The sequence below is a fragment of the Pelodiscus sinensis genome, chromosome 15 (assembly GCF_049634645.1).
Source record: "Pelodiscus sinensis isolate JC-2024 chromosome 15, ASM4963464v1, whole genome shotgun sequence".
NCBI lineage: Eukaryota > Metazoa > Chordata > Testudines > Trionychidae > Pelodiscus > Pelodiscus sinensis.
The window spans coordinates 8,630,587-8,649,412 of NC_134725.1; the positions used below are offsets into that span (position 1 = coordinate 8,630,587).

The 18,826-nt window shown below is 41.6% G+C and overlaps 1 protein-coding gene across 2 annotated transcripts in view; it reads left to right on the top strand.

The window, feature by feature from the left end:
• SPPL3 (signal peptide peptidase like 3) overlaps positions 1–16,984 on the top strand; it is a 111,613-nt gene extending 94,629 nt beyond the window's left edge. For both annotated transcript variants that reach the window (XM_075898071.1, XM_006114751.4), the window contains 5 exons: positions 6,900–7,006; positions 7,931–8,094; positions 13,238–13,437; positions 14,547–14,656; positions 15,684–16,984. In XM_075898071.1, coding sequence (XP_075754186.1) covers positions 6,900–7,006; positions 7,931–8,094; positions 13,238–13,437; positions 14,547–14,656; positions 15,684–15,755 — 653 coding nt within the window. In that variant the 3' untranslated portion in view covers positions 15,756–16,984. The remainder of the gene's footprint in view (positions 1–6,899; positions 7,007–7,930; positions 8,095–13,237; positions 13,438–14,546; positions 14,657–15,683) is intronic.
• Positions 16,985–18,826: the final 1,842 nt, after the last annotated feature.

The following is an 18,826-nucleotide window of genomic DNA, read 5'->3' on the forward strand; positions in this document are numbered from 1 at the left end:
CCCTCATCTCACGACCCAACACACATGTGGGATGGTTGTTACTTCTGCTGCTTGCAAAGTGGGTCAGTTTTGGTTTTTGAGTGGTCTGTGCATTTCATAACTTTCGTTTCTCTCTTATGCCTACATTTCATTTGTTGAGGAATGAGTTCTAACATGCCTAACCTGTCATGGCTGGAGTAATCATTCCTGTGGTAACTGTTGCTCCTGGAAGTGGCTGGCATGTCCCTGTAGCCCCGGAGAGGGGCAGAGCAGGGGGTCTCCACATGCTGTCCTTGCTTTCAGGTACCACTCCTGCAGCTCCCATTGATCAGTGGCCAGTAGAAGCTGTGGGTTCAGTGCCTGTAGATGAGGGGCAGCACATGTGGCCATGGAGCCATTGCTATACACACCAGCTGCTTTCCAGAGTGGTGCCGGGCCAGGGCAGCAGTAAGCTGCCTTAACCCCACCCAGATCTGATCTCAATTAAACAGTGCCCATCCAGAGCTTGCTTCCTGAACCCCGGTCCCAGCCCTGAGCCTCCCCCTGCCCCAGACATGAGTCCCACTGCACCCAAACTCCTTCCCATAGCTTGTACCCTGAAACCCCTCATGGACCCCAGTCCCCCACCCAAGACTCAGCCAGAGACCCTTCCACACCCCAAACTCCTTGGCTCAAAACCAGAGCCTGCATCCCAACCCTCAACCCCCACCTGGTGCAAGGAGTGAGGAAGGAGAATGGAGTGAGCAGGGTGAGGCCTTGGAGGAGTGGTGGAGGAGGGGCAGGGCCTCAAAGAAGGGGAGGGAAGGAAGCCGGGCAAGGGTATTTGGGTTTGAGGTAGATCTTACATTGCACTTCAGTTGAAAAAGTGATCTTGTGGTTAAAAAGGTTGGAGACCCCTGGGCTAGGCTAAGGGATGACTGCCCTCAGCCCTGCCCCTTCTACCCTTAGCCCTGCGCCCACCGTCACATCTGGCCCACGATGGCTATTGATCCCACTGTATGGAGTGAAAGCCAGGACTGGTCTGACTGTCCTGGTCACCAGTTGCATTGAGTTTGCTTATTGCTGAGGCTGACAGCGCTCAGTGACAAGGAGAGTTGTGTGGATAGGATCTCTTATGAAACAAGTTGGGGATTTATGGGACCAATGGAGGAATTTCAAGAAGGATAAGCTTGGGTAAGCTGAGCTTTTCCTGCTGAGCTGCTTATTCAAGAGAAATTCCTGTAGAGACGAATTTTCTTACTTACAGATAAAATGACTTAAACTCAGTGGGAATCTTGGCAGCGGGGTATCTTCCCAATTTTGTCAGGTGTCACATTCTAAGGTACCTGAGCTGTTGACAGTACTTTGTGCTACGATTTGTGTTTGGGTCAGCTGTACTTCCTAGCTGGTACAGTCGGGATGGTATTGGGCTGTATTGTTGGAGATCATTAACACATCCTTGGAGGAATACAGACAGCTTAGTTCAGCTAAAAAAAAACACATGCAGCAGCTGCTGAAGAAACCATCGCTTGATACTGACAGTCTGACAATTGCTTTGTCCCATCTTCAGTTATTGAAAAGGCTGTGATGACAGTTCTCAGTGTCTAGTCACCTTGTATATCCTGGATCTTTGTTAGTCTGATTGCTCATGAGGATGGGGCTCATTGAGAATTAATTGATGCTCAATCCAGAAAAGATGATGTGATGAGTGTATTTGGGGGGAAAATATGTTTGCAGGTGAGGGGAGTTTCCCAATAGAAGATCAGGTAGCAGCAACAGCTTTTTAATCAGATGTATGGCCACAAAGTTATAATAATTCCTTTGACTATAGACTTGATGTATCATCTTTGCCTTTTGTCATCTCAGATTAGAGAAACTCACTTTTCTTTGGACTATACCTTAAAATGACCTGAAACGTAAGATGGCAAAGTGTGTTGGGGTTCTAGAGAAGCTCACCTTGAATGTGCAATACAGTATTACCTTGTGATCTGCAATGGCCAGCTAAACATTCCTGGGTAGATTTCAAGGTGGTATGTTTGCCTTATAAAGCCCCAAAAGTCTTGTCTATGCAGGAAATTGACCAGTGTAATGTATCAGAATTATGTCAAGAGTGCTTCAAATTTATGCAGAGGTGCCTTTTTTAGGATGTTTAAATCCAAATAAATATTTGTGAGTAATATTGAGCAGGGAAGGGTCTGACAAGTAAGGTGGCAGAAATAATGCTGAGTAAAGCATGCAAAAAGAGCAGTTACTATTATTTTCTAATGAAATGGGGTTGTATCCATGAAAATTCATGAGAGACTATATTTATTGGTCTCTAAGATGCTTCAGGACTCTTTCTGTTGCTTTTATGCTCTGTTTACCAGTGGCTTTTTCTCTGTGTATTTTGGTTTTGCCCCTCCCATCCGGACAGTTGATCTTTTGTTTCTCTGCCAGAAGAAAGTAAGTCTGTTCTCTCCTCAGTCTGCCAGGCCATTGGTCTTGGTTTGACAGAGAAAAGGGGAGAAAACATCCAATTTGTCTTGTGGTGTTTTGAACTCCAATAATATCTCCCTATGCATCTGCCATAGAGCCTTTTGCGTTCATAACCAGTTTATAGTACCTACAAAGTATAGGTTGTAGTAGTTCCTGCCAGCACATACCAGCACTGTATGAATACTGGCATCTTTTTCCATGGGCAGCTGGCTGAGCTGTTCACAAAGTTCAGGGGTACTTTATATAATAGAAAGTGAAGTTGTTCTACCCAGGATGATTGTTTTGACACATGGTATGCCTTTGTGGTTTTTAAAATGCTTATTTCTCATCATGGGATGTTGGGAATGTTTTGGTTCTGTTTTTACTTGAATGGCAAAATGCACTGAGGATTTAATCAATATAACATGGTAAGTGCCTGAGTATATACTTCTTTACGTATGGAAATAACCGTCCCATTCTTTTGCTCAATTGGAGGTGGATAATGTGAACACAGTGGATTATAGACAGTAATGTTTTTCATCATGAGTGTAAAGGATTTGAACATGAGGAACTATTTTGGAACTTTGCTATGCTGAGGGAATTCAGTAGAAGGTAATTTAAAGGCATTCTGCTCCAGGTTAACTCAAATTCTCTGCAGAATAGACTTAATATTTTGTTTGGAAACTTCTGCTAATGTTCCCAGAAACATAAGATTTACCTCACTAAGAGCAAACTTCAGTCACGCTCAGTATCTTGTTTCTTTCAGTGACCACCAGTTGTTCCTTCATGGGAAGGTAGAGGGGAAATTGCATCTGCCACTTTATGTAATATTCTGTGGCTTCTGCTTTCCAGCCTTCAAACCACAGCAGTTTGATGAACTAGTGATTGAAAGATTGCTGTGTTGTAACAAAGCTTAAACTGTCTCCCTTCTAATTGCGGAAATAGGGATCTTAGGAACTTTGCCATATTTATGAAATTTAACAATCTATACAAAAATTACTAAATGAAGTGCACACCAAGTTCTTAAGGATCCTTGAATCATATTCACTGTCTAACAAATCCCCATGTCTAAGAATAATTAAAATCGGTCCCTGCATTGACCTGGCACCCACCTCTTGCAAGTCTCTCTCTCCTCCACCTCCCCAGTTTGATGCATCTGCACTCTTTAAAGTGGCACTAGCCCTAGTTTTGGGCTATATCCGCAGGTTTCCTTCCTGGAGACAATGGTTTTGCTCTTTTAGTCTATTCTGTCCCAACCCTAGCTGTCCAGTTGGATCTATGGACAGTACAGTTCCTTTCTGGGAGTTTTCTGCTGTACAGTTATAGTACCTTCCTCACAAGCCGGTGGGGGAGAATTGGACCCCTCACGTAATACAGATCCTAACCTAGGGACCTTAAGAATAGCAGCTGTGTCCCCTTAGCAAAAATGCCTTCAGTTCCCTAGACAACTTCCCCACAGCCCAAGTGTTCACAAATGCTTTACCCTTAGCTCAAGGCTTCTCTAAGTTCAGGCCCAGCAGCTGCCAGGAACTCTTCCTTGGTTCCCTAGTCCTTCCTAGCACTGAGTGTTGTACTGCAGTTCCCTTTGACCATTCAGGAGCACCCTCTGCTCTTCTCTACTTCCAGCAGGGGTGGACCTTTTTCTGGCATGGCAGCTCCCTTTTGTAGGGCCCTCCTGGGCTGCTTCATCTTTAGTCACTGCCTGGAGGACGGAAAAGTGGTAGGACTTCAAGGCTTCCAATAGGAGGCTTTGTCTGCGCTACCAGGTTTTGTCGCCAAAAATCACCTTCTGGAGACACAACAGTGAGAGCATTTTTAACATCTTAACAATGTTTCCCAAATAGCTGCATAATTTACTAACATGTTGTCTGGTCTTAATCTATGAAGATCTATTTCAGCCTTAATTCAGGAACCGGGTTTTGTTTCCTTTCCTAGCTTCTGCATTTTTAATCATGGCGTCATACATGAATGCCTGCATTTTGGCCACACTAGGGGAGATAAAGATGAATAACAAACATTAAGAATAAATTCTGGCATTATTTCCATTTCAGGCTAATCATAAGCTGAAATCCTTTCTTCAAAATAGACAGCCTAATATGAACCTGGGCTTTAGGTAAATCTCTTAACTGACTTAAGACAGGATGTTCTTTTGTATTTACTGTCATGTCAGTTACTGAATCCATGATGTTTCTTTGATGCTTAAATGTGTCAAATTGTTTAGCCCTCAGAAATTTGCTTGTTTTTAGTTGCAGTTTATGCCACAATAGTTCAGATATATTTTATCTGGTTAATTTAATTATTAAAGCCTTCAGCAATACCACGTTGTGCTATTTAGACCCGGTCAGCTTTCACAAGCTAAATAGGTCATTACTTAGCTAAAAGATACCTCAACCCCTGAGTGTTGTGGGAAATCATGTTGGCAATGCATTGGTTGCTGTATTTCTTGTGAGTTAGTACTGAGCCATTGTTCCAGCATCTTGTTAGAAAGATTGTGCTTTCAGATTAAATGTGATTCCAAGATGCTTACCACTTGTACTGAAAACTTGCAGCTTTGTGTGCAAGAACAATGATATTAATTCATGTATCTTAACTTAGTCAAGTTCTCACTTTAATTATAGTCCTCCTGTGTAAATTTCTCCTGTATTTTAATTTGGTCAGCAGTATTTACTTCCTTTTCTAAATAGCTTTGGATGTTTGTGTCCTATTAACTGCTAGTCCATATCTGTAGTGGTTGCTTTTCAGTGAAACTGTCTAATGTCTTGTGTACCTCATGAGGCTCAATTACAGCTGTTAGAATTTAATGCTTTGAGATCCCAGAATGAACGTTGATTAAAGTGCTTATTAATTGTACAAGTTTTGGACTTTCCATACATGAGGTTGAAATTGAACCTGCTCAGAGAAGTGAAAGCAATGCTTGGATAACAGAAGGGCAGAAAGATGTGATGATCCTTAGTTTTTCCTCCATTCAAATATTTTGCAGGAGATCGAATGCCTCCTCTCCATTTCTTTGCGATTGCCAACCCACCAACCACAGAACACATGCACATTTTTTCTCTTACTTTGAGAAAACATTTGCTTTCCGGTTTGAGAGAGAGTAGTTTTTGTAGCTTTCTGCTTCTCGACTATATTGCCTTCTTGGATTGGATAACAAGATGAAGACACTGAACAAAGCCAGTAGCTGGTTACTTCATCACTTTCCAGTGCTTCATCCTGAACAGTCTGTATGTTACAGTTCTCTAAATGTCCCCCTTCCATCTCCCCCCTTTTTTTTGCAATCAAGATGAAGGTGGAGTAACCCTGCCTTAGTTTTTAATTTCCCTGAAGTTTAAGTTTAGATTTACATTTTCAGTTATTCAGCCCAGTGCATTTCTTAAAGAAAAGCCCAAACTTTTAAAAAAACAAACACTCTTATGTCCAGTTTGGGAAGTATGTATGTATGATGTATCAGATGGTAGCATGTAAACTATTAGGAGTCAAAGGGAATGCCATTGACATCATTCTTGTTATGAGGTCTCCAATTTTAACTCATGACTGTAATGTCACAATAATTTGTCTAATTTTAGAAAATCAGGCATTATGGGGAGAAGTTGAATAAGTTTAAATAACCAAGATTTCATATGATGATAAATCATTAATGCTCCGGACATTGTGCGGTATGTCTACACTGCAATTGAAGTGGAGATTTCAGCTTGTATAGGCATAGCTGTATTAGTTTCAGTCAAGCTAACGTAGCTAAAAATAGAGAAGGCAAAGTGCCATGGGCTCCGTTGAAGGTTGTATATGTCCCCCTAGTAACACAGGTACGTTTTCATATCGCTGGCTGTGTCTTGATCTGGGCCACAGCCCACTAAACCTTCCCTGCTATTTTTAGATGTGCTAGCTACATTAAAACTTGCATGGGAATGCCTGCCTGAGCTGCAGTCATACTTTTGATTGCAGTAGGGCATACCCTGTGGGTCCACGACCCTGTTGTAGATAACTGAAGTTTAGTTATGTGAGATGGCTCTGAATACCCTATGCCTGTTACTATGAGTATTTGTAGTCTGTCAAGCATAAATACTGAATATTTGATTTTCTACCTATCATCTCAGCTCTGGGAGAAGAGACCATGGGATCTTAGTGTTGTATGTGCTAAGGATGTGAAAGTGTAAATGCGTACATGGTTAACCCACAAGCCTAGGCTCATCGGTTAAAGTGCATAGTTACACATGTGCTCTCCACTCTCCCATGCTGCTACCTCTGTATTAAATGCGGGAGCCAGTGCTTGCACGGATCTGGCTTTTAAGCGAGCCCTGATACAGAGGCAGCAGTGCAGGGAGAGGGAGAGCAGGTGGCTCCATTTTAAGTGGTTACAAATGTAGGTGAATAAATGGATTTTAACATCGCTACTATGCACTAGATGACTATCTAGCTGCATATATTAGCTTTCTTTACCTGGTTTTGAAGTTCTGAATACTAAACGAATTATGTACTTTATCGTTTTGTAGCTCTGGCAATGGGCCTGTGTGTTGCAATGATTGCCTTTGTTCGGCTGCCGAGCCTCAAGGTTTCCTGTTTGCTGCTTTCGGGGTTACTAATTTATGATGTCTTTTGGGTAAGTCGCCATTCCTTTTTAAAACTCCTTTTTTCATATTATAATTGGCCCTTTCATTCTTGTCAACTAAAACAAAACTGAACATAGAAAATTTTGAGCTCTGTCAAAGCCAGAAGATTAACTCAGTTTGGCTAGTTCTGAATCTTATTTAAAAAGTGTGCAGTAGGATGCAGAAAACTTGTTACATGCTTCAATCATGGCATATTATGGGGAGTGGGAGGGAGAGAACAGACTGGAAAATAAAAACAGTGTTGCTGCTGCAGACCAGATTGAACATATCTAAACAACAGTGAAGCCTCGTGTACACTAGGAAGCCAGTCTCTTACTGAATGTGGTTACCTACATTGGGATCCTTAAGCAATTTTCAAAACTGGTTTATCTGCTGGTATACATGGGGAAAAGATCATTTTCAGATTAGTTACACCGGCTCTGTTACCATTTTTTTAACACACGTTTGTAACAGTGCTGAAAATGTTGGTGTCCAATCCGCATTAATAGCTAACTGTTTTAATTACTGGCTCAGGGTAACTATTTGCCAACAAGTGCTGGGGTTTAGTATTATAAGATGCTATTTGTTCCTGAATGGAAAACTGCAAACTCTGAGTGCCTCTGTTCAAAGAGAAGACATCCCAAATCTTTCTAGCTTTCTACAGCCTCAGTGCCCAACCAGTGATTTAACATTAATATTCTAGTATGCTAGTGTCATGTTCAGTCTTCTTGAGAACATCTGCAACCAAAATTTTGTTTATTTAAACCCTTGCAACTCTTGCTTTTATTTCCCCATCCTACAGGCAGTTCCCATATATGTATTTCCTTTTCCCTTGGACAGAGCAGAAGCCAGAGGAGTGACCAGGGAGAATGACATATTTGAGTTGCTTTCTAGTTGAAGTTTGCTTGGTCTGTAATTATTTTTCTACTCCTTAGGTGTTTTTTTCTGCCTACATCTTTAATAGCAATGTTATGGTGAAAGTGGCCACACAACCAGCTGATAATCCCCTTGATGTTTTATCGCGGAAGTTACATCTGGGACCAAATGTAGGTAGAGATGTTCCCCGCCTGTCACTGCCCGGCAAACTTGTATTTCCAAGGTAAGAGTGGCAACTTTTATACTGTACTACAGAACAAAAGATAGCAGTGAGGCTGCAAAAGTTTATAGACATAAGCTCCTGTTCCTGGTCACTTTCTCTTCAATTGTTACTTGTAGAAATCCTGCAACACAGGACAATGCAGAGTTTAATAATGGGCATGCAGAATTTCCTTTTTTGCCCACAGAAACTGACAGCAGAGATGTTGTCCACCAGAGTCCACCTTGCAAATTGAAGACAAGTCTGGGGGAAGGGAAGGGAGGTGGAGGGGTTCCCAGCAGCTGCAGCTCCCAGCATGTTCTGCAGTAGAGATGTAATAGTGTAGTTGATTAACCAATTAACCCATAAGCAAAAGCTTATCAGTTTATGCTGTAAACTACATGCATTTCCACACATCCCACGCCTCCCGACAGCGCATTTTTAGCCAGCTGGCCAGCAGCGCAGCTCAGTCCTAGCTTGTGCCAGGTCCGGGACCTACCCCTGCTACAGCCCTCCATTTGAAGTGTATTAGGAGCCAGGTGGGCAGGCAGCCTGGCTCAGTTCCAGCTCATTCCAGCCCTGGGAACGCAGATCCTTTCTCCCCCGGTCAGGGATTGCCACTACCCCATGCTGCTGCTGTCTCTGTATCAGAGGCAGCAGCACAGAACGATAGGCAGCTGGTCCACAAGGGGAGCTGATTTTTAAAATGGCTCTCCTCGCGGCCAGGTCCCCTTGCCACTGCATGCTGCAGTATCTGATGCAGAGGCAGCAGTGTGAAGTGGCAGTGGCTCCTCAGGTGTGGGGTTGGGAGCACACTGGCTGCTGGCCCCACCCCCGGAGACTATAATAGTCGAGTAACCAATAAGAATTCATGAGGCTAATTGACTATTCAGCTAACCGATATTGAACATCCCTGCTCTGAAGGAGGAAGGCAGCATGCAGAAAACCGCACCCCGGTACCTAGCATCAGGCTTTCTCTCCCTACAGATTCCTGGGCTCTGGGATGATAGAAACAAGTGCATGCATGTCAGGACCGAGGGGCCACTGAGGGTTAGGGTCAGATGTGAGGGTCTGAGACGGGGGAGTGGCCCCCAGCTGGGCATCAGGAGCGAAGAATGTGCTGGTGTCTAGGGTGGGCAGAGCAGTACAGCGAGGCTGTGTTGGAAAGGGGTGTGAATGTCTAGGGTGAAACATGGACGAAAAAGGCAACTCTGTAGCTGTTAAAAATCTTAGCGGTTACACACAGTGAGGTCTCTGCAGCGTAAAGCTTATTTAAGTTTAAATAAGCTTTATTCTGCAGAGCATGCAATGAAACTGTCTCCCTGGGAGCTGGGCCATCAGGGGCTGCCATCCCCACTCCTGGGGAGGAGGCTGTGCTGTGATCTCTGCAGCCAGTTCCCTGGGAGGCAGCAGCACTGGGTGCCAGATGGGAGCCAGTCTGTGAGGGGAGCCAGTTGAAAACAGACAGCTCCCCATGCAGGCTGGCTACCTGCTGCCCTGCACTGCTGTTTCTGATACAGAGGCAGCAGTCCCTGTGTGGTGGGGGGAGGTCTGAGCTGAGGCTGGTTCGTGGCAGCCTCCCCTAACTCCCTTCCCCCACTCTGATGCCTTTGATAGGCAGCAATATGGGAAGCCAGCAGCCCCTGTCTGTGGGGGTCCAAGCTCCCTGTGGTCTGAGGCTGCTCAAAATGATCTGGACAAACCGGAGAAATGGTCTGAGGCAAATAGGATGAAGTTTAATAAGGACAAATGCAAAGTGCTCCACTTAGGAAGGAACAATCCATTTTACACATACAGAATGGGAAGTGACTGTCTAGGAAGCAGAACTGCAGAAAGGGATCTAGGGGTTATAGTGGACCACAAGCTAAATGAGTCAACAGTGTGATGCTGTTGCCAAAAAAGCAAATATGATTCTGGGATGCATTAAGGGGAGTGTTGTGAGCAAGACACGAGAAGTCATTCTTCCGCTCTAATCTGTGCTGATTAGGCCTCATTTGGAGTATTGTGTCCAGTCCTGGACACCACATTTCAAGAAAGATGTGGAAAAATTGGAGGCGGTCCAGAGAAGAGCAACAAGAATGATTAAAGGCCTAAAAAACATGAGCTATGAGGGAAGATTGAAATAATTGGACTTCTTTATTTTAGAAAAAGAGAAGACTGAGAGGAGACATAATAGCAGTCTTCAGGTATTTAAAAGGGTGTCACAAGCAAGAATAAGAATTGTTCTCTGTGGCCTCTGAGGATAGGACAAGAAGCCTTCGGCTTAAACTGTAGCAAGGAAGTTTAGGTTGGACATTAGGAAAAAGTTCCTAACTGCCAGGGTGGTTAAACACTGGAATAAATTGCCTAGGGAGGTTGTGCACACCCCATCGCTGGAGATATTTAAGAGCAGTTTGGATAGACATCTGTCTGGGAGGATCTAGTCTAGATGGTGCTTTGTCCTGCCATGGGTGCAGGGGACTGGACTTGATGAAGATCTCAAGGTCCTTCCAGTTTCAGTGTTCTATGATTTTATGCTTTGGTTTGTTCTGTTTCATTCTGTAAATGTCACATTTTGTTTTCATTTTCATCTGCCAATATGGTGCTCATTCACCTTGTTTTTGTTAGGTCCCTTCCGAAGAGCCTCAGTTTTCCCTAGTTTTGACTAATCTAAATTATTATCACCAATAAATCTCCTGCTTTAACTTTTTGACTCATTAGCCAGGTCTTCAGCATAATACATAATTATGCATTTAATGTGTTAAAATACTGAATTAATCTATATTACATTTATATTTAAATAAACTACATCTGGTGAGAAAATATGTGATATGAGGAATTGGCAGCACCACTGCTAATGTTTTTCCATGTTGAAAATAGACCATTTATTCCCATTATTTATTTATTTCCTCCTGGTTCCATGGCGTCCAACATGCTAGCCACAAACTACCATATACTTATTTGGCCGGTTGAGTATGGCTAGTTGGCTTTGAACAATGTGGCTGGTTGGACACTACAGTCCTGGCTGGTTTCTAATCATCACAGTACCCAGCTCTGTTCCTCCCATGCTTGTTACCTTTTTGTACAATATTTTTTCAGACTCCTTTTGAAAGTTCCAGTATCAATCAGCTCCTACCCTTTTTTCCATTATGTTTCTTGACCTACTCAAACAGTTTTTCTAAACTATAGACATTCTGTTTTTGCAATAGTCAGGTTGCTTTACCCGTATATGATCATCTAGGGGGGTTAATTCTTTTCTTAATTACTGTTTTTAGCAGTTCACTAAGTTTTGAAGTAAAGGCGCATTAGCCTGTCAAGCTCACAGTCTTTCCATATGGCTCCTTCAAATTATATTTGCTGCCCTCTGGTCCTTTGGTGTAGTAGTCAAGAGAGTGCCTGTTTCTGGGATTTCAGCTACTTCATTTCTTGACAACTTTCAGAATTCTTGGTCCTGGTCTTCAAAATTTTTCATAACCTCTCCAATTTTTATTTTAAAATTGTAATCTGCAATAATATATCATCTGGATTCCCCCCCCCCCTTTTTTTTTAGGATGTTTTGTGTAACTTGAATAACATCTTGCATCTAACCGTTTAATCATATTTTTCTTGTCTTATCCATTTTTTCTTTAGGCTTCTGCCTACTTTCTGAAACTGCTACATCTGTTTTTCTTGCAGTAGGGTTAGAACTGAGTTGTGTAGCTTGTTTTCTTTGGTATAATACTTCCTCCAAAGTATTGAGCTTAATTAATTGTGGTCTATATATTTTAATGGCTCAGTTGTTTACTTCCTAATCCAACTTCTGTGTGTAATTTAGAACCACGACTTAAGTAGATTCTCTTCCCGTGTTCTAGGATTTGCTGTTTTTAGAAGTAGATATTGAAGGTGTTCTGAAATTGCTGTTCTAAACCTTGTCCTAAAATGATGCTTGAACGAGACCTGGGTATCAGTATAGACAACTCATTGAAGACCGTGGCTCGTTGCAAGCTGTGGTCAAAAAAGTGAGCAAGGTTTTAGGATTCATAAAGAAAGAAATCATGAAAAATACAAAAAAAAAAAATGTCTTTACATAAATCAGTGGTGCACCCTTATTTGAAAACTGTATTCAAAACCAATAAAAGGAAATACATTTATACATGTGATTAAATTGTGAACCTGCGTCAGGAAGTTAAGATCAAGATTTTATCATGATTTTAAAAGGGATTAGCTATTTATATGGATATAAAAAATATGTAGAGTTGCTATAATTAATTAATTAACAAGAATTTAGGAAAAGCTGTTAAACCTCATGTTCCAGGACTTAACAAATCTATTAACTACTAGAGATAAGAATGTATTCCTCATCTACCTACTGCAACATAGATCCTGGGTCTGATCCAATAAGACAGTTCCTTTGAACAGCGTGTATATTGTAATTGAAGGCATAGACAACCAGTCCCTACCCCCAAGAAGAGGAAACTAAAAAATTGTTCAGCTTGCTGTCCTTTTCTCTGACTTACTTAAACTGTACTTCACTTTTCTTGGTTAGTGGCTCGTATTTGGGAAGTAGCTGAAATCCATTAGTATCAGACGAATATTTAGTGGTCTCTATAAAATGAGATCAGGGGTTTGACTACACCATAAATTGAATTGTTGTCTTATGCTCGAGTTGTTCTCCACAGCATGGATTGGGATGTATTGGCGGGGCAGCATGAGGAAGATTTTGCTGTTGCTGACAATGAGTACTGTAATTTAAGCTGACAACACTGTCCAACACCTCCCACAAACATTAGATTAATTCCAAATAGAAATAAGAGAAAAAGTTGAGTGAAGCATCTGAAATTCACTCACTGGTTGGATGCCACAAAAAATATTGATATGCATTTCTTCTAAGTACTATCAGGGTTTCTCACAACTGGAAAGGCTGAAATGCTACAAATTAGGATGTTCTGATATGAAGCAATAGATTCTTATTGTCAGGAAATCTGACCCTCCAGAACCAAAAGAGTAAACAGAACTCAGAGTGCCTTATACTGCAGTAAAATGATGGGATCACATAGGATCACAAGGTCTCTTTGCCAGCTGGCAATTTTCTTCTGCCAGTCAGATCAGTCATGCCAGGTGGCATATAGAGAAGCACAGAAGAAATTAAGGAGTCGAGATTTGGTCATCCAATGTCTTGGACATGCACACTATTTAAATTGTTATGTAGTTCCACAGGCAGCCACTTCTCTATGTTGGGGATTGGAGACATTGTGATGCCAGGTCTTCTGCTCTGCTTTGTCCTACGTTATGACAACTACAAAAAACAAGCCAGCAGTGATTCCTGTGGTACTCCAGGACCTGGGAACATCTCTGGACGTATGCAGAAGGTCTCCTATTTTCACTGCACGCTCATTGGATACTTTGTAGGTAAGAAAATGAATAGCAGGTGCATTTCTTACAGGAGTTGGCTGGTCGTATTAGGTTACAAGATAATGAAACTAGTTATGAAGGACTTCCTATTTTTTCCCCTTGATAAGTTCCTTGGACGTTGGGATGTGGACCTGAGGGAAAATCTCCTTTTCTCTGTAAATAACTGCTTGAATTAGAGTAGGAGGAGTTTGTGACCGTTTACGTCAGTCGTGGGAAGATATTGGATTTGAGGCCAGGGCTATGGAGAGAATGCAAGTGTTTCCAGATGAATTGCATTGCATATGGGATCTGGAAAAGAATCTCTGATTGGTCAGAGTGCAGCTGTATAATTTTTATTTCTGTATGAGCCCTTCTATCTCAACTTTCTACATCTGTTACACTTTTTAGTATTTGACTCGTGATCCTGTAACACTTCTAGAAAAAGTAGGAACTTCAAAATAGTAAAACTACGGAGTTATTTTTGTAATGTAGCAGGTTTCCCTCCCCCCCCTTGAAAAATTCTTCCATAAAGCTCAAGGCGCATGCACCTAATTTAACTCCTCCAGTTCTTTCAAAATGGATAGGAATGACCATTCCCTACCAAAAAACAAAACAACAAAACAAAAGCCACTCCCTTCCACCCGAGCTCCCTCAGACAAATTCCTGAGAGATGGTTCCTGACATGAGAACTCTTTACCCTCAAACTACTTCTGTTTCAGTCTAGAGGCTTCCAGGTTAAAAACCTCGACTAATATCCTGGAAAGTGCAACAGCCCATTCCAGCTATTTTGTTAATGACTATAGCTATAGTTAGGTTAACCTGTGGACTGTTAAATCTTGAAATTGTGGTTACAACCAAGTCTCATCTTAAAATAATTTTAAATAAAATAATTATTTTATGTAATTTTTTCATATCTATGTTGGGAAATATAGGCACACACAACATAGTTCGCAGCTAAACACAGTCCACAGAAAAGATAGAAATATACCCTAGGTCTTTTGGCTCCTAATTAATGCTTCTCCTGTAACAGAACTGTGAAGGAGGAATCCAGATGTGGCTAAAAAAGTAAAAACATCATATGTTACCAGTAGACACTTACCATATTTTTTTTGTTAAACTCTTTGTAGGTCTATTAACTGCAACAGTGGCTTCTCGAATTCACCGGGCTGCACAGCCTGCCCTGCTGTATTTGGTACCATTCACTTTATTGCCACTCCTCACCATGGCTTATTTAAAGGTGAGATTAGCACGAATAGTCTGCAGGAAGTTTTAGTTCAGTTGTGGATCCTGCACAGGAAGCTGCAGCAATGTTAATGTGGAAGCAGGTTCTATTGCATTGATTCCTCTAAGGCCGTGTTTCTCAAACTCTGCGTCCCGACCCCCCGGGGGGTCGCGAGCAATTTAGAGGGGGGTTGCAGCAACTTAGAGGGGGGTCACGAGCAACTTAATGGGGGAACGTGGTATCACAAAGTTTGAGAACCCCTGCTCTAAGGATATGATATGATGTGCTATGCTGTTTGTATCACTGATGTTAATGATCAAGAGTTGGGTTCTCACTGCTGTAGCTATGCAGCATAATGGTAATAAACTGTTTTGTGAAGAGTAGATTTCCTATCTAGGACATAGGATTAATCATATTTTTAAACTTCCATCATGTGATCTGATTCCAAAGTAGTAAGGGCCATTCTATCTAAACAAGACCTGGCTTAGTGAGTTTGTCTGTATTCTGTTCATCATGAGAGAATTAATACAAGTTCTAAATGTGGAGGAAGAGCACATTCTTCCTGCTTCAATTTCCTTCCAGAAACTAGTCTTGGAATTTAAATTGAAAATGGAAGTTTTGAGTTTTAGAGAGACTGTTGAAATGCAAATCTGTTTCTCCAAGCAGTCTGGCACAACAAAAGCAGAATTCCCTATATCACTCTCCATTGAATTTTCTCGGCAGAAATATCTATCAGGTGGAATAGCTTTAAAAATACACAAGTCTTTGTTCTGAATAGAAAGGATTTTCTTCCTTATTGTGTCAGAGTATAGACTTTCCTAACAGCGAGAGAGCAAATATTCTTTAAGACTGTAGTGTTCAACTAGTTTTGAAGCAGTAGCCAAATTGGCCACACTCAACCAGCCAGATAGCCACATGTGGCTCATGACTAGCATGTTGACACCCCAGCTTTAAGATGACACCTAAAACAGAGGACTTAAACAGTTGCTGAAATTTCTGGACTGTTTCTGAAGAGCTTTCTTTGTTTCTTAACATTGTCTAGGGTGATCTGCGTCGCATGTGGTCTGAACCTTTCCACTCCAAGTCCAGCAGTTCCCGTTTCCTGGAAGTATGATGGAATACATGGAAAGTGACTGGAACTTCTGCCTTGGTCCTTTTCTCTTAACTTGTGGTTTTGTCTCCTAAAGCTGGACTGGTACTCGGGAAGATACCAGTTTATGGACTTTGATTTTTTTTTTCTTTTTAATACAAAGGTTCTGGAGTTCCATTGGATTCCTTTTCTCCCTGCAGATGTGGAACTGGGGACACTTTGTGCAACTGCAGCCACCTTCCACTGCTCCTCCCCCTCTTTTATGGATTAGTACCAGACTGTTACTTTTTGTGAGAGAGGAGGAGACAGACTTTAAACTGAAAACGGCATAAAGTCGTTCAGAAACTTGTGAACACTAAAAGAAAAAACAATTAAGCAAACTGGAGTTTCTTCAGAGAGCCCCCAAATACTTTGGGACCAGTTTCCTGCTGGACTTCAGTTTTGGAGAGAATGGAGACAAACTCTATCGCTATATTCTTTTTTGATTTATTAAATATTTCCTGTGGTGTGAGGTGACCTATTAAATCCACAGACATTGAGTGACTTATTGCAGTATACATATAAGAATTTGTTGTAGCGCGTTACATTTCCACCCAGATGTCATGTTGCAGTGAGCAAGGGCACACGATTTTTATACATATATATACATACACATGCGTATAGATATATATATGAATAAATAAAAAAGAAAACCTGCTAAGATCATGCTATGTAGCAGTCAGGGGCTTGCTGTAATTTTTAGCATGTAGAGCAGTTTACTATGGCTTTCTTGTATATGACTCTACGATAAGCTGCTGTCTTTTTCCCCCTCCACAGCTGAACCCACAGTTAAAAACCAGTGTAGTATTTGTACTGATTGTACTCATGGACTTTAGGGGAGTATTTGATTTTTGATCAATGTAGCAAACTAGGGAAGAAAAAAGTTTAAACCCTTACCCTTTTCTTTTTTAATGAACTTCTCTTACAGGTTTTTTAGTAGTTCCTTCTTGACCCAATGCATGTATTATAGCAGCAGTTGTCTTTGTGCGTTCTGATCATAGTAATGTACCACTTGTAAATACATTTTTTCTATTTTTTTGTATTTTTTTGCATTTTGTTTCATTAGTGTACTGTATTTTTTCCAGACCCCTGCCCTTTAAAAAAAGAAAAAAAGAAAGAAAGAATTGTCCTTTTGTTGCTGTGATTAGTCAAAGTTTGTGTGTTGACTGCTTTGTACATGGGAGTCTGTTAAAATGTGGATTTTTCTAACCAAACAGTTGCAGGCATGTTATTTAACTGACCGAGAGAGACTTCTGAGGGCCCTAGGATTTTCCTCTCCTGCCAAGATTAAAATGTTTCATCACACTGGTTTTGGGGCATTCACCTGTGAGCGAATGACTCCTGATGGATTTTGGTGTCTGCTGTTGCCTCGTTTGGGAGAAACAGGAGTATTTAAGAGCAAAGTCTTAACCTCCTTCTAGACTCTCAGAATCAGTGATGTCATCCTGCTTGGTGGTAGGAGCTCATTATGAAGAGTAAAGGAAAACTCTGCAGGATTCTTGGTAATTCAGTGAACCTCCACTCATTACATATTGTGTCTGTCTTACTTTCTTGAAGTGGTCTCTCATCTGACTGGTGTCTCTCTCTCACTACAAACAGAGAAACCCTGGGTACACAACTGGATGCAAGATTTAGTCAATTCTTCCTTTTGTATCTCGGTTGCTTTCAGCTTACTTGTGTCTTGGTGCAAGGGGTGGGAGATCTAGATTGTCTACCTTTAGTATAAAGGTTTACTATGGCTTTGTCGATGGACAATTTCCTCCATTCTGGCTCAGGTCCATGAAGTGATGGGCAAATCTGTGCAGTTTGCCATGAGCAATAGGATATTATATAAATGAAGATAATGGTGTGGGGAGGGTATTCAAAGGGGGGGGGAATCTTTTTTCTTCTGCAGGTCTTGAGCCATAACAAGAAACACTCTATCTTCTGCCCTGCAGATAGCAAAAATGGTAGGCAGATAACATGGAAGATGTCTGTGCTCATCCATTTTTTAGGATGGGGGAATATTGAAGTTCCTTGTGGAAGAATTGTGCTGAATTTGCTTCAGGCGGCTTTATCCTTCATCACTGAAGATGTGACCTGAGATCTGAATCAGTCCATTGTGGAGAAGTCACAGAACGCGATCACCACCAGGGATCAGCCATGCATTTCCTATGCTCCCACATTGTAGTTTGTCAGTGTCCTAGATAAAAAGGGAGACCAGAATCAGACACGCCTCCAAAGATGTAAAGGCTAATTTTGGGGCATAGTCTCAGAATGCACTCTACAAGCCCACTATTCATGTTAGAACCACTTCTATTTCTCTTGATGAGGCCAAATGTCTAAAGGGGTTTCGTTGACTGCAAACTGAATTAGGTACAACTACAACATTGCTAAACGTTGCACTGAAACTTTGGTCTTATTCCTAGTTAGTAGGCATGGTTTAAAAAAAAGAAAAAAAGTAAGGTTTAAGTCCTCCTACAACACTAGCAGATACAAGAGTAATATTGACTGAAGAGTCATCAGTCTGTCCTGTTTGAAGAAAAAATGTACCCTTTCAACAGCTTGGGAATGGGGCAGTGGTTCTGAATTGAGTCAGGGGAGTTGAACTCCTAAGCAAAGTAGAGGCTGCCCTTTACGAGGCAATATCTCTGGGACATATTGGACAAAGCTTTTCAAGACCTAGCAAAACAATGGAAGACCTCTCTCCCAGATGACCTCTTTCTAAGGTACTGTCCTTCACAATAATAGGAATCCAATGTCAGGTAGGAAAATGCAACTGTTATTTCTGCAAGATCTTTCCCTTGGTCTAGAAAGGCCCATAGTTCTTGTGTGATGAAAACTCTGTGCAGCATATAGAGCAACTGTGGAGATTGCTTGTACATATGAATTGCTAAGGGAGAAAGGACTTCGGCTCCAAAACTTTGCATGTTGATTTCTCTAACAGAACAATTCCTTCCAGCCAGAGCGTGCCTCTATCAGAAAACTCATTACCAAGTAGCAACATTGAACTTCTTTACTTTCTTCTTTTCCTTGCTCTAAGTCTTTGGTTTCGCAGTCCTTGGGAGATAGAGGAG